This window comes from Tiliqua scincoides, chromosome 12, assembly GCF_035046505.1.
Source record: "Tiliqua scincoides isolate rTilSci1 chromosome 12, rTilSci1.hap2, whole genome shotgun sequence".
Taxonomy (NCBI): domain Eukaryota; kingdom Metazoa; phylum Chordata; class Lepidosauria; order Squamata; family Scincidae; genus Tiliqua; species Tiliqua scincoides.
The window spans coordinates 17,976,844-18,002,603 of NC_089832.1; the positions used below are offsets into that span (position 1 = coordinate 17,976,844).

The 25,760-nt window shown below is 45.3% G+C and overlaps 1 protein-coding gene across 1 annotated transcript; it reads right to left on the minus strand.

The window, feature by feature from the left end:
- Positions 1-692: 692 nt before the first annotated feature.
- HEPH (hephaestin) lies at positions 693-25,760 on the minus strand. Its single transcript, XM_066639968.1, has 19 exons — positions 25,591-25,760; positions 24,058-24,302; positions 23,370-23,582; positions 21,417-21,596; positions 19,801-20,055; positions 19,332-19,485; positions 16,266-16,405; positions 15,708-15,839; positions 14,551-14,762; positions 14,123-14,276; positions 13,072-13,284; positions 11,402-11,615; positions 10,048-10,187; positions 8,306-8,437; positions 7,513-7,619; positions 6,138-6,363; positions 4,289-4,428; positions 2,615-2,777; positions 693-970 (listed from the first exon to the last, which is right to left on the minus strand). The coding sequence occupies exons 1-19, from the start codon at positions 25,758-25,760 to the stop codon at positions 693-695; spliced, it is 3,468 nt and encodes a 1,155-aa protein (XP_066496065.1).

The window sequence follows — 25,760 nt, forward strand, 5'->3', positions numbered from 1 at the left end:
TCACAAGGACTAGGGTCCCTGCTTTAGCCAATTTCCCTTTGGGGAGTGGTAGGAATAGGGGATGGGGCAGCTATCACCAGACCCAGGCAAGAGCTGGGCCCAGTGCAGAACAGGTGGCCGCTTTTCTTCTTCATTGTGCAGCACTGACAAACAGAAGCCAATCTTGGAGATTTCATGTTCCTGTGCTTGATAATTTCATGACACAGATTCTCCAAGCGAGGAGAATCATTTGCGGGAGCGACACATTTCGACTGAAGATTTGTTCCTGTCCCTGTGCAGAGAACATTTCTGTTTTTACTGTTTTTGTTCCATCAGATAACAAGGTTGGTTTTATACTCAGGTCCAAGGGGAGCCAGCCTGCAGGCAGGCAGGAGTCTGGTGGCATAACCTGGTGGGAAGGTGCCCCCAGGCTGAGGGAGTGCATTACAGCAGGGCAATGGCACTCGCTGGTGTCACCTCACTCTCTGGGTCAACACCAAGGACTTGGGTGCACTGGAATCGTCTGTGGTTCCTCTCTCTACTGGTTCAAGGAAGACCCATGAAGTCTACCAGCCGGAGACACTGAAAATAAGCTTGGAGGTATCTGCTAGGAAGGAGGTTCCATAATGCATTCAGCAGTTTTGCAGTGATTCCTGTGAAGGACATTCCAGGACGTCTCTCCGTCGGACTATACAAAGCTCCTCTGCCCCTCTCTAAATATCATTGTTCTTGGTAGACATCAGCTTGAATCCTTCGTCCAGGATGGACCGCCGGTTTCGCCTGAGCCTCTTCTGCCTCTCGAGGTAGATGATGAGTCCCAGAAGGACACTGGCAGTGAGCAGCAGCACAATACCAGCCACTACAAGCAGAATGACAATGGCCTCCACCTGCCCATGCGACACTTTGGAGCCAAACAGAAGGAGCTGATGGGCATCGGTAACAACTTCAGCGGGTAACACTGGAAGAAAATGGAAGGAGAAGGAAGTCACGTTTTAGAAAAAGACAACAAGGCTATTTAAGGAGCCTGAAGAGAACCCTCCTACTCTCCTTCAGTGGAGGAGTCAGAAGTGTATGTGATACGGTCCTCCCAGAACTGTCCTGCTCCAGCACAGGTGAAGCTGTAGCCTGCTAATTCAGACGGGCAGGTTGAAATCTAACGTACTGGGGACAAGGCCAAGCTAGAATCCTCTCCCATATCTGTGCAGAGAGTAGTTTTGATTGAGGCAAATGTCTAAGCATGCAATTTCCACACCGGCAGGGCAAAGTGGAACAGTCCCCAGGAGGAGACCAACCACAACAACAGTATTTATATACTGCTTTTCAATGAAAAGTTCACAAAGCAGTTTACAGAGAAAATCAAACAACTAATGACTCCCTGTCCCGAAAGGGCTCACAATCTAAAAAAAGGGAGCATTTTTACAAAAAACAAAGGGATCTTTGAAGGGTTTTGTGTACCTGAAAGTTGTTTGGCAGGAATGCAAGATGGCGCCATGCCTGGCTTTGAAATGCCCTACTCTGGGAGGTCCAGGTAAGAACCTAAGAAGAGCTGCACTGGATCAGGCCTAAAACTCATCCAGTCCAGCTTCCTGTATCTGCACAGAGAGAGTTTCTTAAATGGGGAATATCCTTAGCCACAAAGGACATTTCAGAGTCCATGATGAAAGTAGAGCCATACCTGCATCAGAATTGATGTTTGTGAGCTCTGGAACTGAAAGGAAATAAATTCAGTGTTAGTGGCAAGTCATTGGCAGCACAATGAGGTGACATTGACAGACACCCTCAGTTGGTCCAGGAGACCCCCAAAAGCCTCTGGAAGCAGGAGTCTTGTGTGCATGGCTGATGCAGCTGCGGCTGCCCATCTCAGTAGTTCCCTTCATCAGTATGACAACCCTCCTTGACAGGGCAGACTACACCTTTGCTAGAGATGGAACATGCATTATTATTATTATTATTATTATTATTAATAATAATAATAATAATAACAGTATTTATATACCGCTTTTCAACAAAAAGTTCACAAAGCGGTTTACAAAGCGGCATTCCCACCTAGAATTCCTCCAGTTGCGCACAGATCAAGGCCAGAGATTGTTGTGGGAAGCAAATTGTATTGAAAGAAGTTGCAGATGCCGTAGCAGGCAAAGGGTCCCTGCAGCATTGTGCCCATGTCTATACATCCACTGCTGGTCTATCCAGGAGGCCCCCTGATGCAGGTTGCAATGGTGGCAGATAGCAGGGGCTCTGAGGGGGCAGCAGGTGCCTTTTACCCCAAGTCTGCTGCTGCCATTGCCGCTTCTTCCTAACCTGCTGCCAATGCAAGCTGCAATTTCCTGCTTCCCACTTGCCTGAGCAAGAAGCAGACAATCTCTCTCCTCCTTATCTGCAGTGGCCCTGCACACATCAGTAACATTCTGCATGCAGCACACCAAGTCAGGCCAGTTGAGGTGAGTTCCAGCCTGATAAGTGGTGCTGCAGACAACCTGGCCCCAGACAGGTGGCAGAGGTCATGCCGCTCACAGCCATCCAACGGCTCTGCAGCAAAAGCGACTCAGGTGGAAATGAGCAGGGTGGAGGTAGAAAGGGCAGTGCTGCTGAATGCAAGGACTCCCCCTATGCACCACAGCTATGGTCTCTTTACCTGACTTAGGCAAGATGGTGAAAAGTGCCTCCATGCCAGCCTGGATGTGATCCGCCACGTGGCAATGGAGCAGCCACGTGCCAGGGTTACTAACCAGCATCTCCACCATTTTGAAAGTCCCCGGGAAGAGGTCCACCACATCCGCTCTGTAGCGTCTGCCACTCTGTTGCAAGGAAGATCGGAAGATTCTGAGTCAATAGAATGGGGGAAGGCACTGCACATAAGAACCTAAGAAGAGCCCTGCTGGATCAGGGCAAAGGCCCATCTAGTCCAGCTTCCTGTACCTCACAATAGCCCACCAGATGCCTCAGGGAGCACACAAAAGACAATGAGAGACCTGCATCCTGTTGCCACTCCCTTGCACCTGGCATTCAGAATTAGCCTACTTCTAGAATCAGGAGGTTGTATATACCCTCATAGCCTGTCACCTGTGATGGATTTTTCCTCTGCCAGTCTGTCCAATCCCCTTTTAAAAGGCATCTAGGCCAGGCGCCATCACCACATCTTGTGATAAGGAGCTCCACAGATTAATGACCCATTGAGTAAAGTAATATTTTCTTGTGTCTGTTCTAACAGAACCCCCAGTTTCATTCCACATCCACCTAGTGATCAAAGCAATGCCTCGATGTGCAAGCAACTCTTATCTCCCAGGGCATCCTTGATAAGAACATAAGAACAGCCCCACTGGATCAGGCCATAGGCCCATCTAGTCCAGCTTCCTGGATCTCACAGCGGCCCACCAAATGCCCCAAGGAGCACACCAGATAGCAAGAGACCTGCAAGGCCTCCTGGGAATCGTAGTTTAAGAACATAAGAACAGCCCCACTGGATCAGGCCATAGGCCCATCTAGTCCAGCTTCCTGTATCTCACAGCGGCCCACCAAATGCCCCAGGGAGCACACCAGAGAACAAGAGACCTCATCCTGGTGCCCTCCCCTACATCTGGCATTCTGACTTAACCCATTCCTAAAATCAGGAGGTTGCGCATACACATCATGGCTTGTACCCCATAATGGATTTTTCCTCCAGAAACTCGTCCAATCCCCTTTTAAAGGCGTCTAGGCTAGACGCCAGCACCACATCCTGTGGCAAGGAGTTCCACAGACCGACCACGCGCTGAATAAAGAAATATTTTCTTTTGTCTGTCCTAACCCGCCCAACACTCAATTTTAGTGGATGTCCCCTGGTTCTGGTATTATGTGAGAGTGTAAAGAGCATCTCCCTATCCACTCTGTCCATTCCCTGCATAATTTTGTAAGTCTCAAAATTTTGATCATGATGTTCACTCAGGGCTGGCCCATCCATGAAGTCAAATGAAGCGGTTGCATTAGGCAGCAGACTGGTGGGCAGTGCTATTCTCTGTCCACCTATTTGCCTCCACTGCTGCTCTTTCTCTTTCAACTTCCTGGATTAGAAAAGAAAGGGGGGGGACAGAGAGGAAGAGGAGGTGTGGAGAGGAGGAGAGGGTTCAATGAAGACACTGGAGGTCTGGAGGAGCAGAGGCTGGTGCATCATTGGGTAATGGGAGCAATTGGCATGCACTTCAGGTGTGAGGACATCCTGGGCCAGCCTGCCATTCACTCTCGCCACTCTACCATCCTCAACCACCTGAAGATTCCCTGTTCCCTCCAATGATTTCGCCCATTCTGTCTCGCTGTTCCTTGTGCTTCTCACCTGGTATATGAACGTCTCCGCGTGGAAATGAACTGTGTGGATGTCAACCTCCTGGCCCATTCCCAGCAGATACCAGTTCACCCAGTCTCCTTCATACATTGTCAATCCAGGCAGGTTGGCATAGACTTTACCATTGATAGCTAAGAAAAAAAAGCATATGTTTATTGAACGGTACGGATTTTGCATTCGGTCTGTAAAATACTCCCAAGTGCAGCAGGAGGGCGGTGCGAGGCTTGACAGATTTTTGGGATAGAGCCTCTGGAGCCTTAACAGCTATGTAATGGGAAGAAACAGAAATATAATGGGCATTTTTTTCCCCTGACATGTAGATACACTGATGGGGTATGCTTGGTTTCAAAGATAAAGTGTTTAGGGGGCAATGGACTGGAACTGCCCTGACCCAGATCACATGCAATTTGACCTGGAGTAGAAGTCCTCATGCCTTTAAACAGAAGTCTGATTTGGTCAGACTAGCCAGTGACTGTGACGTAGTCACTGGGATGTAGTGGATTTTTTTTTTTCACCTTCTCCTGCAGCTTGATTTACTGCATGATTCAGAAGCCCTTTGGTTTGGATGTTCCCACCCAGAGTGCACCTGCTCTGTATTTACTGTCAAGAGGAGGGTCATCATTTCCATGTTGCACTGTTGGGGGTGGAGAGTCTGGCCTACACAAGTGTATCCTGTTTTTCGACACTGTGATTTATTCAGAAATTGACATGCAGATCACAGCTGCCATGCAAATTTCAGCATTCTCCCAGTCTCCCACAGAATGTACCATGTGCAAATTACCCCCCAGCAGGGCTTCATTTCCTACACAACAGCTAAAGTTGAGCCAATCCTGCAAATGAATGAATCGATCAAAAAGAAACTGGGCAAGATGCAAGCAGCCTTTCCACAGGGAGAAAGTGGAGAGGAAAGCAAATTGCTGGAAATGGGCAGATTCGGCGATCAGTGTTGGCACTCAACGTTCCAGTAATATTCTTTCTAAGACGGCTTCCCTGGAGGGGTTTGAGCACCTTCCAGCTCCAGCTGGGTTCGCAATGGCCTGTTTCAGAATGCTATGGAGCCACTACGGGCTGTTGGATTGACCAAGAACGGAACTATAGTGGACCCACCTTATCCGCAGGTCTGGCATCCACGGATTTCACTTTAAACATTTTTAAATGTTTTAAAAAGTAAAAATCAGTAAGAAAATAACCTTCCCTACCTTCTTGCCACAAAATCATGCTATTCACAGGGCTACCAGGGTGGTCTTCTGCACTCCTGTAAGCTATTTCCAGGTTGCGCAATCCCCTTCTTTGGCCCTGGCTCTCCTCAGAATGCATTGAGCACTTGGAAGTGGCTTCTAGGAGCGCAGAAGACTGCCCTGAAGCCATGCAAACAGCATGATTTTATGGCACGAAAGTAGGGAAGGCTGTTTTCTCACTGATTTCTACTGTTTTAAATGTTTTTAAGAGGGGATTCCAGGATCCACGGATATCGGTATCCAGGGCTGGAACTGAACCCCTGAGGGATGGTTGTGGATACTACTAACCCTGTGGATACTGCTGTAATGGCTACAAGAACATGAAGGCCCTGTACTGAATCCCTCCCCAGCAGTGCAAGTCCAGTGTCCTGCTGGGATGATACATTTCCCTACTCCCTCTCCACATCTTTGACTATCACTGGTAGGAGCAGGGAAAAAGCATCACAACTTTGTTTAGGAGAACTGTTTGGGTCAGACATCTTTGGGCCAGTAGGAACACCTCATTCAGCCTTGTGCAAGGACCATTCTAGGCAACCTGTTGCAACTTGTGAAATCAGGAGTGAATGGAGCCTAGGCCATATGCAGAGGCAGAGGTCAGGTACCATGCATTTTGTTGCTTTCTACGAATTCTCTGTCCTGCAGGCGAGACTGGTTCCAGTTCCCTTGAGCATAGTTCTTCACATTCTCCTCCAGGTACCAGGACTGGTTTTCGTCAAAGACCAAGAAGAGCAGAGCAAACTCCTCGCTCACTCCTTTCCTCCTTCCTTCCAAATTCAGCGAACCTTTACGGCAGACTTTCAAGGGGCCGATGAGGCCGCTAAACATATCCTGGGGGAAAGAGAGCAGGGATTAAGTGGCAGGCATGAACGTGAACTGTGCCCTTGCAAGCAGGAGAACTAGGAATGATACACCTGCATTGGACTGTGTGGAACTCAAGGGTCACTGCTGAGTGGCCATTGCTAAGTGCCTTGCAAGCATAATATCCAGGGTTCAATCCCTGGCAGCAACACCAGGAGGGCTGGACCTCTGTGTGATACTGTGGAGACCTGCTGTTAATGAGTGAGGTGGACCTATGCAAAGTTTGAGGCAGCTACATATGTGCCTATGCAAGCCTGAAGTCCCAGACCACAGAAAACCCACCTATCAGATTTTGACTGGTCCATTTTGTCCCTTGTAAGGACAGATTCTGAATGTTTCCTGGCATTCATAGTTGACTCACAGCCATGCTGCACATGGTATCACAGTTATGTGCTGTTTTGGCTACCGCTGCAGAACAGTTCAGAATCTTGCCTTAACCTGTGAGGCCAAGCAGCTGTCCAGCACAACAGGAGCACGATTCCCAGTGGAGCTGTACACCTAGAGCAGGGGTTCCCGACATGCCTCCTTCTGCTTGGACCTGCCTCCATCTCTGCTAGCAGGGTCTGAGAGGAGATCTGGGGGAACGGAACCTGTCAGTGTGTATCAGTTCCTCCGTTTCTCAGTGTCCTGGAGCTCAACCCAAGGTCTTGTCTGCTCTGCAAATCCCCCTAGTTCTTCATGGTCGCTACAACCATGTGACGGAGTGACCAGTGACGGAGTCTGTTCTGGGAAGGACTCAATCCAGTTTGGGCTCAATTAAAAGATGTTGAACGGGAAGAGGAAGCTGACTCATTCACAGCTTGCAATTCTCATTACGCCCGTTGGCTTGTCACACAGCAGCCTAGGTTTTAAGGAATTTATGGCATATCATTTAGCAGGGGACTACAACTTTAGGTCTACAAAACAAATGTGACAAAACAGCTACCATTTATGCAACTGTTTGTGCAGCTGCATCATGTACAAATCAGTGTGGGCAGAGAGTGGAGGTGGTAGAGACTGCTAAATAAAAGAGGAACACCCACTTGAAAAAGTGCTTCCTGCCCAGTTATCCCTTAATGTCTTCTCTTTTTCCATGCGGTAGTATATTCTTCCCCCAAAAAGTAATGTGAAAAAGCAAACCTTTACAGGGTCCACTTTGGAATAGTAGATCCAGGAGACACATACAGAATCATTTGGCCCTGGGCCAGATCTCTCTGGAACATCCCAACGGTATGTTACAATTTCACCTGAGAAAGAAAAAGAAGTGGATGAACAATGTGAAAATCATAATATGAATCTATCCAGATATAAAGTCATTTTCATGGCCAAACAAAATGGCCAGCTGTTGATATATAAAAAAAACATTATATAGTGAACATTATGTGCTTTTAAGAAAATAAGGTTAGGAGAATGACTACAGTAATTCCGTAAGATAGTTGCGGAAAATCACGCTAGATATGGTCTAATCATAGCACTAAAGGGGTTCAAAATGTACGGTCTCTTTCATACATGGAAATGTTCTCTTCATTTCAACAATTTTCTGGCATCTCCTGCCAGGATCACAGCAAACACCAACTTCTAAGCATTGCGCAAGAAAGGAGAAAGGTCTGGTGGAACGTTCAGCATCACAGTAGGGTTCAAAAACATGTTGGATTTTCTTCTCAAACTATTCTACAATGTTCCCAAGTGGAAGGAAGAGGAGGCGCGGTGGAGGCAAGTAGGTGCCCCCCATCTGCTGCCTGAGGCAGCTGCTCAGTTGGCCTCATGGATGGTCCAGCCCTGCAAGCAGACATGTTTGCAAAACCCAAAAGCCTCTGTGGCACTGAGCCCTGGGGCACAGCGTGGTAAGGCTCGGTCAGGCACACCCCCCATGTCATACTGTGATGCACCCGGCACAGACAACACAATGCAGGGTAGATGAGGGCAGACCCACCAGGCATTGCTGCTTCTGGCTCCCCCCTGCTCTTCTCCATGACTCCGTGGGCGTGAATGGAGTATGGCCGTGTGGCATTGTTCTTGAACACAATATTAAGGACGTCTCCCACTTCAGCCCAAAGGAAAGGACCTGGAGGAAAATACAATGGACAGGAATGAGCAGTGAAGATTCACTCTCAAAAGTACTTCAGTATGTGAGAAAAAACACTTTCATGTGCTGAAAAAAAATTTCCACTGCTAGGATAATAAAGAAACAATTTCAGTTTTTTTCACACACTGCTGTTGTGTGAGCTGCTGGAAGAACCAAGTACGAAGATGACATGACAATACACAAAAGCAGAGCTTCGCCTAGTCCTTGGAAGCTTCGTACAGCTCGCTTGACAACAGGAGTGCCGGTCTGCATCCCTACTGCTAAGGGACGCACGACTGTAATTATAATTTCATTCCATTCGATTCCATTATTCACCCCATCTAGTAGCCGAATGCGGTATTGTGTCTATATACCAATGCATTCTGGCATGACAATAGAAGAGTAAGAAACCTGGAAGTGGGTCTTTAAAGCTATTTTTCCACTGATTTGGTATCAGCTGATTTTTTTTTTTAAATCCAGTGGGGTTCCAAAACAGAACCGCAGTGGATAACGAGGCACAACCTGTACTAGAAAAAACCCTATTCCTAAAATGATGTCAAAAAGAACTAGAAAAACAGCCAGTGAGTTCAGTGAGAGGGAGAAGCCAGCAACAGCAGCAAGGGGGATGATGGGTCACAGTTTGCTGCCATCTTCTCTGGCCTTCCACTGTAGCTGCTAGAAATTCAAGCTGGCCACTTGAATGCTGCACAAAAGAGTGTGTGTGAGTCTGCTTATCAAGGCAGTTTGAGACTGCTGTTCTGGTTGCTGGCTGCTCAAACAAAAAGACTTAACTGTTTCACCTAAATGAATTATACTTATGTTGCACAAAGTTTCATAAAATCAATTAACTGCTCCCAAAGTCTTAAGCTGAAAGCAAAGAAAAAGAGCCCTGAGAGCGTGGGCAGTGCACCATCTGCTCATGGCCCTTGGGATGACCAACCCTGGGGGTTGAGCTCCTCCCATGGGGGGAAGGAACAAGCCCAGCCAGCTTTAAGCCAATTGGACCAATTGCTCCCAATAGGCTAACCTACTTTAGTCTTGCCAAATATACACAACACAGTGTAATGGACATATATGCAAGATCACAATTTGTTTGTTTACTTGTAGGCTGACACGAATGCAGTTTCATATTAAAACGTGCTTACGTCCATTTGGTCCATGAACTCACATGCACTTTTTAAATGCACACTTGGATTGCCTTCCATTCTATCATAGAGATATGAAGTCTGTAATAAATTTTATTTATATCTCTAAGATTCTACAGACCCTGTTTGTGAACTTTGGGTTCTGCAAAAAAAAAAATGCCTCCATTTGGGCCCTGCAGGTCCTAAGGCCAGCCCTGGTAGGAAGGAGGTGGACATAACAGCTCCCCTTTGAAAAAAAAAAATCCCCCCACCCCTGCAAGAAGAAAACTAGCACAGACACATTAGACTTTACTTTCGGGGCCTTTGGGTGTGGAAGGGAGGACTCAAAAATGGTGACTTGAAGTAGTACATCTCTATCACCTCTGGTTTTGGACCTCTTTTTACACCGCTTGTGTGGACCAATCTTAAGACCAACTGGACTGAATTAAAGAAAGCACCCATCCCTGAAATCCACTGAATTCTTACCGAGTATTCCTAGATGCTCCTCACCAAAGGTCCGGGTCTTTGGGGTCTTAAATGTCCCATCGGTATACTCCTTGTAAATGGCTTTCTTGTACCTAGAGCCCAAGAGCCCATCTTTGCGGCTCAGAAAGATGTTGTCGTAGCTGTGAAGTTCAACGTTCCTTTTTGCATTAATGCTGCACCGTTGGCATTAATAAAACAACCACCACATGCCTTTGTGCACACAAGATGGCTCACTGCCTGGAAAAGATCTCACCTCTGGACAATTTCAGTTTCCACAGATGTGAATCGAACTAATATAAAAGTCTGCAGGGGTGACCAACCAATAGGCAACAAAGGGATCAGCTGGGGACTGAGGGGGATGAAAGGGACTAACACTATGACGTGACTGCTAAATCTTGGTGAGGGGCCTTTACGGCGGCGGTGTCTTCCTGTGATCCAAGCATCTAAGGCTAGCGAAAGCCTTCATGCTGGGTACTTCTGGCAATGAGCTGGATGCAGTGGGGGTTCAGTGCTTCAAAGGCCAAAGGCATGCATATATTCAGAAGCTAGAAACACAAAGAATGTTCAGAGACCAACCTTCAAGCGTTGCAGACGGAAAAATTCCAAGAAAGTTCTGCAGCCTCATTTTTGATACTGGCTTTGCCATGCCTAGTTGTGCACTGGATGCTGCAGTAGCCATTTTGGCGCTGTAGCAGCCCCGTGGTTTGGGCAGCTCAGGATTGGGTTGCCCATCCCACAATAGCCCACCATACACCTCAGGGAGCACACAAGACAACAAGCATCCTGGTGCCCTCCTTTGCATCTGGCATTCTGAGGAAGCCTACTTCGAAAACCAGGAAGTTGCTCATAGCCACCATGGCTTGTAACCTGTGATGGATTTTTCCTCGATATACCTGTCCAATTCCCTTTTAAAGGCCAGATGCCATCACCACATCCTGTGGCAAGGAGTTCTACTGGTTAATTACACAATCTTGCCTTTCACCACTACAATATTGTCTTTCTTGAGCTCTAACAGAGGAGTGCCAGGTAGCAAAGGGAGCTTCCCACTGACAACTCATTTCAGTATCGGTAGGTAGGAGCGGCACTTTGCAAACATCAAAAGACACAGCTTACTGTCTTCACCTCTCCTTGCTAGTTGCCATGGCAAAGCCAGGAGAATCCTCACCTACTAGTAGGATTTTTTCAGAACTAGTTATTACTGCTAGTAACTAGTGAGTGATGAATCTGCCTCTCATTATAGGAGATTAAACGCTTGTCATGCATTTTTTGCAGACTTGTTTCTAAGGTCAAGTTTGGTGTTGGCTCATGGTGACAAGGCATGAATAATCACTCCATTTTGAAGCAGCCATTTTACCTTTCCTCAGTGGCTCTGTGGTGCATTTCCAGCTCCCAGCTCCGGTTCTGAGAATAGTCCCACTCCACCTCCTCTGCCATGATGTAGATGGTCCTCACTCTCTCATACGGTTTGTTGAGAACAGTCATCGTCTTCCCACACTGCTGGACGAAATAATGCCCCCTCATCCCTCTCTGGTAGTGGTTGCTTGTCTGACAGTATACCTCAAACATCCCTTGAGAGCACCAAAAGAAAGACAAAAAAGATAGTGGCAGATGGGTTCCTTCACCACAGATATGCTGTAGTGAAAGAGCTCATACGGTGAGAGAAGAAGTCATTGCTCTTCTGCTCTTCCAAACTTCACCTTGGTCATGGGCTGAGATTAAGAACATAAGAAGATTCTAGGCAGAAGACTGTAGGGGAGCCAAGGCTATTTTACCAAGATGACATAGATATAACAGCTCTCCCACTAAAGGAATGGCATGTGACATTGTGTTAAACAAAGGATAAGAACATAAGCAGAACCCCGCTGGATGAGCCCAAAGGCCCATCTATTCCAGCTTCCTGTATCTCATAGTGGCCCACCAGATGCCTCAGGAAGTACACAAGACAACAAGAGACCTGCATCCTGTTGCCACTCCTTTGCCCCTGGCATTCAGAGACAGGCTACCTCTAAAATCCAGAGGTTGCATATAGTCATCATGGCTTGTAACCTGTGATGGACTTTTCTTCCATACATCTGCCTAATCCAATTTTAAAGACACCTAGGCCAGAATGGGGAACAACTCCTGCTGGGCACATTTTGAAAACTGTTTGCACTGGGTGCTTTTTTCTTACAAATTTTCAGAGGGCTACTACTTTCAGTGTCCAAACCTGGAGAGGAAAAATTACACTGTATAGCACAAAAATTGTTTATGCTGAGTTTTAAAAGTTTCTTAAACAATTCAAAGGCACTGATTCCAATGGTACTCATATTTTTTTTGTATTATTGATATTGTTTTAGTTAACTTAAATTTTCTGCTTATATCTACCATAATGCAAGTATAAGATAGGGTATTTAGATGAATGTATTATAGATATATGATATATTATATATGATACGATATGATAGATAAATGATAAATGATATTAAGAGGCTAACATAGAAGAGGGATTGGATTAGGAAATATGTAATGATTTATTAGTTATAGTGAGGTATGATGTCTTGCACCCTCTAATACTGTGTTTATGTATTGTATGTATTGTATTATGTGTTATGTTATGTTATATATGTTATGTTATTGTATTATGTGTTAAGCCGCCTTGAGTCCCTTTGGGGAGAAAGGCGGGGTAAAAATAAAGTATAACAACAACAACAACAACAACAACAACACATGTTGTATTACATGACTGTATAGCATAAATTGTGGCTAAACTATTGATGCAATGCCAAAAACAATGCATTTTTGAAATCCTCAAACCAAAATTAATAAAGGAACATAGAATGTTCAGATAAACACAAAATGTTCAAATTTTGTTACACAGTGTTATCTTTCACCTGACTGCAGTGGGAGAGGTTTCCAAACCATGGCTCATTATTTCAAAAGTGTTACATCTGCCTTCATCCTCAAGTAGCCAAGGAAACAGCTATGTCAGGACCCCAAGCTTCTAGACAGAGAGAGAACCAGGCCCAAACGGACGTAGGCGTTTACCTTCATTATCAGGCTGCATGACAGCCGTGGCAAATGTGTGAGGGAAGAGACTGGCAGTGTCACACCTCATCCCGTTCAGCAAGACCGTATTTCCCTGGAAGGCCACTCCATGGATGTCACTTTCGGTGCCAAGGCCCAGGAGGTGCCAGGAGATAGTTTCTCCCTTGCAGACGTTCAGGTGAGGCATGTTCCCAAATGTGAATCCATTGATGGCTTCAATGACAAGGAAAAACAACATCGTAGGAAATGCCCAAGTAGCTTGCTCTTGGCCATCACACATTTTTCATACAGGAGGTCTCAGGGCCTAACCCCATCCAACTTTCCAGTGCTTACGCAACCATGCCAAGGGGGCATGTGCTGCATCCTACAGTGGAGGGGGCAGTCACAGAAGTCTCCTCAAGGTAACGGAATGTTTGTTTCCTTACCTTGAGGCTGAAAATAGGTCCAGGTATTAAGCATGTAATATTGTCAAGAACACCCCCTCCCCAGCTGCTATGGGGTCAAAGTAGAAACATAGAGATGCAAGGGGGATGATGACTCCTGGGCAAAAGGGCCAAGTGAAGACCTGATCACATCGGATCCAGCTCCAGACAAGAGAAGCAGGTGAATAATGAATTCAACAGGGCTTTGTTCTGAATATCCCCAGCGAAAGATGTGCCTATAATCCAGCAATTTTCAACCAGTGTGCAGCAACTCATTTGCAGTGTGCTGCAAATGGGTCTGCAGGTGTGCCATGGGAGTTTGGGTGGGCCATTTATTAGTAGGGCCATTGGGGGATTGAGCCCCCCACCAGCAGCATAGTGCGCCTTGTCAATTGTCCAAAAACCGACAGCGTGCCTTGACAATTATAGCACTTTGTCAAGGTGTGAGATGAAAAAGGCTGAAAATTGCTGCTGTAATCCTCTGGTCTCTTCTCCCTACTTAGTAACACCTGCCAGTCAAGCAGCAATTATTGGTACCCATCTCTGCAACATGTAGGAGCTGCTGCAACAGCAGCAAAGCTCAGTATTTTGCTATGCTCCCTTGGCTACAAAAAAGAGTGTGGACCTACCAGGCTTTCTGTTGGACTCCTTGATGTCTGGATCTTCCAGAACATCTTCTGTCTTCAGGAAAGGGTTCAGATATTTCAGGTTTGCATCCAGGTACCAGCTCAGGGTTTCATCCAAAATGCTGAATAAGAGGTAGAACTCCTTATCGACTCCCTTCTAGGAGAACAACAACATACAGGAGGTAAGATTTTTAAAAGATGCAGATTCTCAGGTGGGTTGATCATAATTAAGTGACCATAATTTTGGATGAAAACCTGAGCTGGTTGCCAAAAACAAAAGCAAACAAAAACCCATTATGTGAGATGAATGTGGTGCAAATCTCCCTGGCAGACAGCAATGAGGAAATATGAAACAGAACCATTCAGCACCCCTCACATAGTTCTGGCCTTAAGGATCCCCCTTTCCCAGTGAACAGACCCACAGCTGATACCTGCTTGTTACTCTCATCAAGAGCTCCAGGCCTGCAGATGACCAAGGGCCCTACTAAACCAGAATTTGTATCTCTGATGGGGTCCACGGCAGAGGAGTACATCCAGGTCAGGCAAGTAGGGTCTGTGGCAGTGGGCCCAACATGCTGTGGTACTGTCCAGCGGTAGGTGAAGTTCCCAAGGGGTTTCACGGCAGCTCCCTTCCTGGACAAGCCTTAAAAATGGAACATGGATCATGCTTCTTCTACACATACTGTCAGAATTGAGAGTCATGACGCCTTCCTACCATCTCAGACAATGACAACCATGAGGGCTGGTGTGTTACAGTGGCTCGAGGGGAGACCTCAAGCGGGGGGGGGGGGAAGGTCACAGTTCAAACCCTTGTTCAGTCCCAAAGATTACTGGGTTGCCTTGATTCAACTTTGAGTGCACAGGTTCACAAGACTGTTGTGACAACAGAAAACAGGAAGTTGCACTTTATTTCTGTGTACATTTCTGCATTCATCTTGGAACTGTCTTTGCTGGACAAACTGGCAGTTGCTTTGACAGTCAGTTGCCTGGCAATTGCAAGATTACCGACTGGGCCTTACTGAGTCCAATTTGCAACACCATGGACTGAATCTTGGGCCCTTCTGCATGCAAAACAGGGAGGAGCTGCAGTCTCATTCGAAGAGGGGATGGAAAGTGGGTGGGCAAGCCATATGCTTGAGTGCAGCTCTTTGGAGGATAAAAAAAAAAGTGATGATGAGAATATCTTCTTCCATATGCCAGCATGCAGCTGTCAGTCAGCCTCCCATCCAGGCAGTGGACATGATGAGACCTGCTTAGCACTCAGGGTTTCACAAGTTCCTGCTATACTAAACTCTGGTCCCATTCGAACACTTCTACAATTATTATTCACACATAATACTGCTGGGAATCCTGTGATGCAAAATATGGCCTGTTCCACTGTGCATCTATCCAGCCTTCCCAATTTTCCTCAATTGCCCTGCAGTCACCTCCACTGTTGATAAGAAGCGCCCACGGTAATTTCTAGTCTCCCATTCCATGAACTTCTCTTGCCTGAACCTGTTCAGCTCATAAGGACCCCATTTTTTACGTCACAATTGTATCACTGAACTAATATTAAAATGAGGAAGTTTTGGTAGCCATCACAAACCATCATGGTATGGGGTTCCTTCCCACTCCTTGCCATAAAACACACCATGTGGCTGAATACTGAAAGGCCAGGAGGCTTTGTTTGCAAATGTCACCTGGATGGTATCTCCCACTTCAGCTTTGATCACTGGTCCTGTGGGGAGAAAGATTGGTGCATTAGAAGAAAGGGCTGAGTTCCAAAATATATATTTAAAAAGTTCATTTGAAGGGTTTAAGAAGTCTGCCAAATAAAATGTTAATAGGAAGCAGAGTACTATTTGGTTTTTTTTGTTTAAAGTATTTCCCCTCCAGAAGTTGACATGGGGCAATTCAGAGAACATATTCAAGGGGCAATGACTAATCCCACAATTCCACAGAAGCCAATTCCATTGTTGGCTGAACCAATAAAGAAGCAGCAGTTTAATTTAATTTACAGCGCAAGCCCATACACATTTACTCAGATTAAAGTCTCGCTATGTTCAATGGGGTTGCTCCCAGGTAAGCATGTATATGATGGCAGCCCAACGGAAAATTCCTGTTGCGAATGGGGCTACTGAAAATTTTATTTTGCTACATTTACCAAGAATTCCTAGATATTTCTCGTCTTCTTGTCGCGGTTTCTCCACCCGAAAAGTTGCATCTGTATATTCAACATATTTGGCCTTCCAATACATCCCACCAAGCCGGGCAGGGCTTTGCTTAAATAGCTTGTCTGAAGAGCTAATCACAAACCAAGAAAAAAAAATCTTATGAATTTAGTTCACCATTTAGCAACATCTAGCAACAGAGCAACATCTCCGCCTTATTTTTCTACCCCCCCCTTCCTTATTCTTCCTCATTTTTGGACATTTCTAATCCCCCAGAGGCTTCTGGGTTGACCTGGCATCCTCAAAGCTGCTGAGAGATCCTCCTGCAGTAGCATTTGTTTGCCTGGATGTGTTTGTCTCTCTGTGCCTGCGCTTCTCACAAAGACAAGAGCTTTTCGACAACCTGCCTGCCAAGACTGGCAGCCACCTGCTTAAGTAATGGGCTTGCCATTAAGTAATGGGCAGGCAGGTGGTTTCCTCTCAACCAATCAGGTAACCCCACAACATCCACAGACCCAAGTTTCTGACAGTCAAGCACAAGGATGCTTGTGTGTTTTTCTCCACTTCAGATTTCTCCAGTAAGTGTATTTTTAGTGCTCTCTGTGTAAAAAAAAAAGTGGTTGCTCCCTCTTCTGGCCACTGCAATATATTTTGCAGGTTTTCCACTTGGAAACGAGGAGCATTGCAATCAATTGGACCCCACAGAAATCTGCAACCTCCCATTATTTATTTCTTTGATTTCTGCCCCACCTTTTATCCCATTCAATTTCTATTCCATCTTTTCTTCCCCAAGGCAGCTTGCTAAAAATAATAAAACATGGCTGCGTTTGGCTTATCCTCTCTGAGACATGACTTTGTTTTTGAGCAGTGTATGCCGCCTCTTCTCCAGGATAGAAAATCTTTAAAGTGCCCAGAGACAGAGAAAAAGAGCCAGGCGCAACACTGGGGCCTCAGGTGAGCTGCTGGAGGCTGTCCTGCTAGGATGGAAGTGCTCCTGGAATGATGGAAGTGCTCCTTTGCATCAAGTCTTTTTACTATCCAAAGGCAGTGGCTGGGCCTCAGGTGCAGTCACTGCCTGCCCGCCTTCTCTGCTTCATGCTACAATATCCCAGGGCTGGCATTAACCCAACTGCACCAATTGCTCCCAATTTGGCCTCGAGCATAAGGATCCCCCTCCTCCCGAGCTAGGGTAATCTAGTCTTGTATTCAGTTTTACATTAAAATATGCTTAAGTACATTTGACCCATTAACTCACATGCACTTTTTAGTACACATCTTGACTGCTTTCTATTCCACTATAGAAATGTGACATCTACAATAAATTTTATTTCTGTCTCTAAAATCCTACAGACCTTGGCAGTGAAGCTGGGGCCCTGCAAAAAATGTTTCCAACTGGGCTCTGCCGCCACCCTTTCAGGACTTGGTCAAGCTCCACCTTGACCTTGATTTCAATTGTTTGACCTTGGAAACTCAAAAAGTAGGACATGAGGTTGATGGGCCATTGCGTGGTCTCTCCCCAGCACTTGTCATCTGGACATATTGTGCCTCTGCACACAGGGATGGCACGCGCTATCAGGGCCAACAAACCTCTGTCAAGCTGCCTCTTTTAATAATAATAATAATAATAATAATAATAATAATAATAATAATAATAATAATAATAATAAACTTTATTTGTATCCTTCTCCCTAAAGGGACCCAGGGCGGCTAACAACATGTAAAAAAACAGATTTTAAAAAACATTAACACATAGCAGATAAAAACATTTAAAAACACATTAACAGAGGCCATAAAAACAGTAGTCAGATTAAAAGACATAATAAAAAGAGCAAGTCACAGAGGAATCAAGCCTGTAAAAAGCTAAAAGATGTATAAAAATGTTAAGAAGGCCAGAAATCAGAAGGCTTGTATAAACAACAGTGTTTTCAGGCCTCGCCAAAAACTCTCAAGAGAGGGAGCCATTCTCAAGTCAAGGGGAAGGGAGTTCCATAATGTTGGTGCCACTACCGAGAAGGCCCTATTTCTTGCAGCCGCCCCCTGGACCTCCACAGCAGATTGGTGTGGGTGGCGGCACTTGTAAAAAGGCCTTCTCTGATGACCTGAGAGGGCGAGCCAGATTGTACGGGAGTAGGCGGTCTCTAAGATATCCTGGCCCAGAGCAGTATAGGGCTTTAAAGGTCTAAAAAATCATTTAAAGCTAGTGCCACGTCTCCTAGTTGTAAATGCTAGGTGTTAAGTATGTGACAGCCAAAATATTTGCTCTTGTCTGCTCTGAATCAACAGCCTGTCATGTCTTTGAAGACCCCTCTGTTCTTAAGTTAAGAGGAAGAAAAAAATCATCTTGGTTTAGTTTGATGGCTATTGGGATACATGGAAAAAAAAAAAACCATCTGCTGGTCCACTCTGCCACCCTGTGCCTGCCAGGGGATTTGCTTTCCATGAGTGCAGCTCCATTATTTCCTGAAGAAAGACACAAACTGGCTGGAGAGGGAAGAGAGATTTGACTGGAGGATTGAGAATGGTGTAGCAGAGCATGAAACCCAACACCTGATCCACTACATCACAAAGGTTTTCCAAAGATGGACCAACATTAAAGACTTCCGTTTTGTTTGGTTGTGAATGTGGCACATGGCACTTTTGCTTGAAAACTGCAGGCTTTTGACTACTGTGTCAAAATGTTTAACTCTTTCTTGATGGGACCCTATCAGCATTGGGACTCTGCTCCTAAGCAAAGGGTATACACAGAGCCTGCCCATTCATGAGATCAACTGAAGGAATTGCCTCAGGCAGCAGATTGGTGTGGGGGGGGCTATCTTTGCCTACTTGCCCCCACTGCTCCACCTTCTATTCCCTGGACTGGAAAAGGAAGAGGGGGCAGAGAGGAAGAGGAAATGTGAAGGGGGAGAGTGCTTAGCTAGAAGACTGGAGAGTGGGAGAAGCAGAGGTTGGCATAAGTGAGGGGAGCAACATCTTACATGCTGCTTCCGGCATCAGGATGCCTTAGGCCAGCCCGGAGTAAACGCTTTGGAAATCCACATTGCTACTAAAGATCACTTTACCTGGCTGGCTCCTGCAGGTTTTCCAGTCCTGAGGAGCCATACTTCCACTGAAATTCCTTGGCGGCTATATAGTACTTCCGAAGTTTTCCTTTTAGGGCAGGCTCAGAGTTTTGATTGGAGCAGTTTCTGACTGTGTACAGAGCCTCCATCCCTCCTGCAGAAAGCACAGAAGCGACAGGCTCATTGTCAGCTCATCAGGAATGGGAAAAGGGGAGGGAGAGCTGGCAAACTGTGCATCACTACATGGTAGGTGGACAGAGATAAGTGCCTCCCACCTGATGCAGGCCTGAGGTGACTGCTTAAGTTGGCCGCCCCTGGACGTTAAGCCTATTTAACTTATATTCCTCTTTCACCAGCCTTGTTGAAACGTACACTGTAAACTCTTTGAGATAGATGGTCCCCCACCTCATAGAGTTTACAATGAGTGAGCTAACTGGCGGAGTGAAGTCCATCTGGAATGGAAACTTACCTTGCAGATGATCATGGACCTGGCAGCTTAGCAGCCACTTCCCAACACTTTGTGGGACCATTTCAGCTACCACAAAAGTGGCCGGGAAGAGGCTGGTCACGTCTGTCCTGTGACCTCGTACAGTCAGAGTCTGGCCATGGAAGAAGGCAGTGTGGACATCCACTTCACTGCCCATTCCAAAGAGATGCCACGATATGTGTTCCCCAGCACAGACAGAGATCTCTGGCAGGTTCCCAAACACATAACCATTAATGGCTGCAGAAAAGAAGAGAAAGACCCAAGAAGGGACCGTATCAGTTAGAAGGGACCGTATCAGTTCAGTATTGACTGGAAATAATGTGGATATATGACTTTCACTTTCAATTATTGTTACATTTTAAAATGCATTTGCTAGATACTACATTTTCTAAATTACTCATTTACTTGGTATTCACAGGGAATCCATTCCAGGACCCTGAATTCCATGGATAGTGAAATCAGCTGGGGGGAGGGGGTTTGCTGGCAAGCTGTAAGTGCCGTTCTGAAGCCTCTATGAAGCCTTCTGGGTGCTTCTGAAAGGCACTTATGGTGACTTGGCAAAAAATGACTGGAGGGAACAAGAAGGTTATATAGAAAAAGGCAGTTTCTCAAATACTCAGGGTACAAACTACACTGTATTGGATAAGGTCCAGCCAGTTTCTAAGCCTTCAATTCCTAGGCAAGGTGAGTGGGTGAATTATAACACTTGTCCCTGTTGGTCCTGCAGGATCTCAATGGCTTTTGATACCATCTATCAAGCGTCCTTCTGGTTGGTTTGGTTGTGGGATTAATAAGAATTATTTTACAGTGTACATTACACAACTTTCCAGTGTAGTAGTTCCTGTTTTGTTTGAATAAGGGCCCAATCCAACTTTCCAGCACTGATGCAGCTGCAAAGCAGCCCTGAAGTAAGGGAATAAATGACCAACGGGACTGCCCTCCCAATGCAAGATGCAGCATATGCCCCACTGGCATGTTCTATTTTGGAAACATGAGGAGGAGGAGACTTCACAATCAGGCTGTTGCTCCCCTCCATTCCTTCTCCAAGAGAAGGAACAGGGACAACAACCCAATCGTGAAGCCACTGCTACCTCCGCCACCACTTCCTCCTCCTGCAGGAGACCCTGGAAGTGATGTTGCATCATGTGATGTTACCATGTCTTTGCCCTGGGTGCCACTGGGTGGCGAAGTCACTGTGTGGAGGGCCCTATTTACCACAAACAGTGACACCATTATCGATTTCTTACAGGAAAAAAAATCCCCAAACCCAGTTCAGCCAAACTTTTCTCAGAGCTCAGCCAACAGAGGGCTCATTTAAGGGAGAAGGTTCCATTGTTCAGCAGCCATAACTGAGAATGTTGACTCCTCACCATTTCTAGGCGAATCTGCTACAAGGGCAGGATGAACAACAAGACTTGTTGACTAGACTTCAGTTGACGAGGGGAACCCATAAATGGCGAGGTAGTCCTTTATTTGATTGGCACCTCCACAATTAAGTACTTTTTGTCCTTTCTTGATGCCTCCTAGAACCTAGAGACAACCTGCAACAGCCAATCCTACTCAAATATCAAACAAAGGAAAGAAGGAGGAGAACTCACCATGCATCTTGTTGCTCTCCCTGAAACCTTCGTGGTCCTTGTCAACAGAACCTGGATCTTCACAGAAGGACGCAATGTTGTCGCCCAGCTGCCAGCTTTCATTCTCATCAATCACGCTGAACATCAGAAAGAAATCAAGGTCCACATCATGACGCCTTTGAGAAATGCTTTTCAGAGTTCCTAGGCCAGGGAAGGACATGAGGGAAGAGAGGTCACCAGCAGCTCAGGTTTGTGTAGAAATGTACTGATCTTCCATTAGTAAAAAAGTTGTATTTGCATCCTTGCACACATCCCTGTGGCACCGAACTCAACAGAACTTACTCAGGAACACCCATGCATAGGCTTACACTGTGAGTCGTAACTGGAGAAGAGGCCAGAAAATGACTGGAGATATACATCTGTTAACATCAGAAAGGTCAGATTGTTTAATACGCTATTGAGTAGTGGGTACTCACTATTGTGAGTAACAGAACATCCTCTGTATGTTTGGAATGTGCTGCAAGGTGGTACTGCTGCATTGATACCAACTGGGGGTAGTAGTTTTCAGTTTCATTACCTTTATTGGCATACAGTTACAATACATACACACTTACATATACAAGGAAAAAAAAACTTAAAAGAGCTGACTAGAGAACCATAACATACCAAACTAAAATTGACAATTATAAAGCACAGACTTCAGGAAGTAGGGACAGGCTTCAAGTTGGACGCCACTATTTGTGAAATAAATGTAGCTATCTGGAAAATGAAGTTAGGGTCAGTGGAGGCTAATAAATATTGCAATATAACAGAGACCTCAAAAGAGGAGTTAAGATAAGATTGGAGAACTAAGCATTTCCCCCAGCCCACTACGGAGCGGGCAATGAAAAAGGAGGTGATCTAACGTTTCTGCAACTCGCTGGGTGCAAGGACAGATTCTTTCCTGAAGAGGAATACCTTGAAATCTACCCCAAAGAACAGCGGATGGAATAGAGTTGCAACGGGCCATAGAAAAGGCCCTTCTAATTTTTGGGCATTCCAAAATGTAAAAATAATTGGGAATTTCCCCCACTTTAACTGGTAGGTGATGATATGCTGGTGAACAGGTTTTAGTAACAGCAAGCAGGATATTAGAAGTATAGGTATCCAAAAGTCTCCCTTTAATGAGCCTAAATGCCTCATCTTGGGACAAATGGCCAAGAAGGTCAGGCTCAACTCCCGGTTGCTTTATTTTTGTGCTCCAAGGTTTATCTGAGAAATATGGGTCAACAAGGAGGTGATATAAGAGAGTGTTAGGATCAATATTATAGAGAATTTTTAGCCAAAATTTGGTTGCTCTAATCCATGCCGGTGTTTCGAGATGAATTTGGCCTGATTCAATACAGAGCACCTCATAAGACACGCACCGGGGCAGGCCTAGTATACTTCTTAAAAAGGCTGATTGAATCTGCTCCAGTGAGTTATTAAATGCCTTAATCCAAATCGGCACCAACTGGGAGTAGTAAAGTTAGGCACACTGCAATAGGTGTACTCTTACTTTTACGTTCAGGTAATGCATACTCTTTGGTTACCCAGAGTGCTGTTCTCAGGCCTTGTTTCTTTCCTGTTTCCTTCCTTCCCCTGAAGAGAAGAAAAGTAGCCACATATACTTCTAGCTACAGGATCCACAACCACCCTCTCTGTCAACAATGTATTCCTCTTAAATAATCTTTGACTTTTGAACCCAAGCTTCTTGCAAAGCGTCCTATTTGGGAATTTCTGCATGAGGCACCTTTGGCATTCTATCTCTGCCAACATGGTATTCATGTGTCTTGTTTTCTTTTTTCTTTGAACTGAAACTACAGACTGAAGCTGGTTTAAGGCAAACTAGGACCAGGGAACCGTAAAGGAAAGCTTTACAGTATGTTGTGCCATCTGTGTGATAATTTTAGAATGCTTTACCAAACCAAAATCACTCTTCCCTACAATTCTTACCTTCCCTACATATCAGCAATGGCCCAATTAAGCCAGTGGCAATATCTTTGGGGGCATTGACGTGAGAATGGTAGATCCATGTCAAACAGGCTGAATCATCAGCGGTGGGTCCATGATCCTGAGGAACAGTCCAAGTGTAGGTGTGGTTCCCTCCTGGTGCGAGAGCATCATCCTTCTTAAGATTGCCGGAGGACTTATCAGGATACAAGGATCCTGAAATAAGTGAACAATCTCAGAGTTTTTATTTTTTTCTAGTTTGCACTAGTACGAGAAATAGAGTGCACACCACAACTTTTGTTTAATACACTATTGGGTAGTGGTTCCCAAACCACTTTGTGAACTACTGCTCTTATTGAAAAGCAGTATGAAAGCATGTACAAATCATTGTAAGTTATTATTATCAAGAATACTTTCATACCGCTTTTCAATAAGAGTAGTTCAATAATAGTAATTCACAAGGTGGTTTCCACAGTAAAATAAATCAATAAATAGTTATTAAATCAATACAGCTCACCAAGTCATTCTTTTACAGTACATTTCCACATTTCAGCATCCTCTAGGATTGTTGAAAGAGGCAATCACTGAAGAAAAACACAGTATTTATTGCCTGAATTTGTTACTTTCACCTCCATTTTCAGCCAAGACAGACATTGAAGCTTATAGAGAAGATGAAGCTTGATTCATTTACCTTCAGAGTCCTTTGCATAGAAGACCCCGTGAGGGTGAATGCTGAATGGTCGCTTGGCAAAATTTTTTAGGTGGACAATGATTGTGTCACCTACTTCAGCTCGTATAATGGGCCCAAGGAAACCCAACCAGGCAGGTTTGGGTATTTCTGATGTGTATGTGGCATCTGTATATTCCTTATAGACAGTTTTCTTGTAGATGCTGCCTATTCTGTTCTTGGAAGACTGGAGGAATTGGGAGGCTGCCCTGAAAAGAAGGGGAATGAAACAAAAAGAACACTGATGCACTGACATTGAAGGGCTTACTCCTCAGTAGACGTGCATAGGATTGTACTGGAAACCACACAAACCTAACTTCTTCACAAACAAATAGCATTAGAAATCTCCAAATGGCTCAAAAAACTCCTGCCAAATGTTTGACAAATGTCCAGATCATCTTGCTTAAAACAGTTGCTCTCTCTTTAGGACAATTAGGGGCCCAATGCTACCCAATTTTCCAGTGCTGGTGCAACTGTGCTAATGGGGCATGCACTGCATCTTGTAATGGGACAGCAGTCACAGAGGCCTCCTTAAGGTATGGGAACATTTGTTCCCTTACCATGGGGCTGCATTGTAGTTGCACTGGGGCTGGAAAATTGGATCGGACTGGGCCCTAAGTCATTTAAATCTTGGGTCCAGAATTGAACCTCTGGATTTGAACTACCTTCCCAGCACAATGGTTGGCAACCTTCAGTCTCGAAAGACTATGGTATAAGCCTACAGCACCCGGTATTCCCAAGCGGTCTCCCATCCAAGTACTAACCAGGCCTGACCCTGCTTAGCTTCCGAGATCATGGTATAAGCCTACAGCACCAGGTATTCCACAATAGCACAAATTATTTTGTCACAATTGTTGAATTTAGAAACCAAGCTTTCAGACATTTATTTAGATCCCAGGGTACACTCCAAAGGTATGCATGGGTTATGAATCATAAGACAGGCTTAGGACTATGCCAATGCTAAAGCAAGTCTGCCTCTTCTGAACTACAATGCATTTTGTGGGGTCAGAAAAAGGTCTACCTTCTCCAGAACTCTTTGCAAGAATCTCAGCCACCAGCAGGAGCTCAGAGTTCTTCCAGAAACTGGCAAGTGATTTAACCTGTCTGCCCTGCACTGTTTTCATGCTTGGGTCCCCTTGCAGCTATTTAAAAAAAACAAAAAACAACCTGCAAAAGAGCCTAATCAATTATCTCTTGCACCTCTTGTTTCATGTCCCATTTGGATCATGTACATGAAGCTCTTTGAATGTTTAAGAAGAGCTACATCCTAATGTCTGCTAAAGCATGGAATTCTGTAGCAAAATAAATCATAAAAATTTAACCCTTCCTCTGGAATAGTGCTCAGATGCCCAGAAACATTTCCATAGCATGGATATTCTTGTGTTCCTTCAATAAACAGTTAACCATTAAAAGCCAGCAAAGATGAATTTAATAATATGCAACTCTATCAGAGTAATGAAGATTAGCTGGGCCCTGATAACTGGGAAATGCACCTACGGGTCATTGGTGATGCGCTGACCGGTGACCATGTTCTTCCCAAGTGGAGCATAGTTCCAGTCCACTTCATGTATGGCCAGGAAGTAGACTCTGGTGGCACCTTCAGCCAACAACAGGAAGGAGAAATGGATGCAGACTACAGTGTGCAACATTTGATGATAGGATAGCAT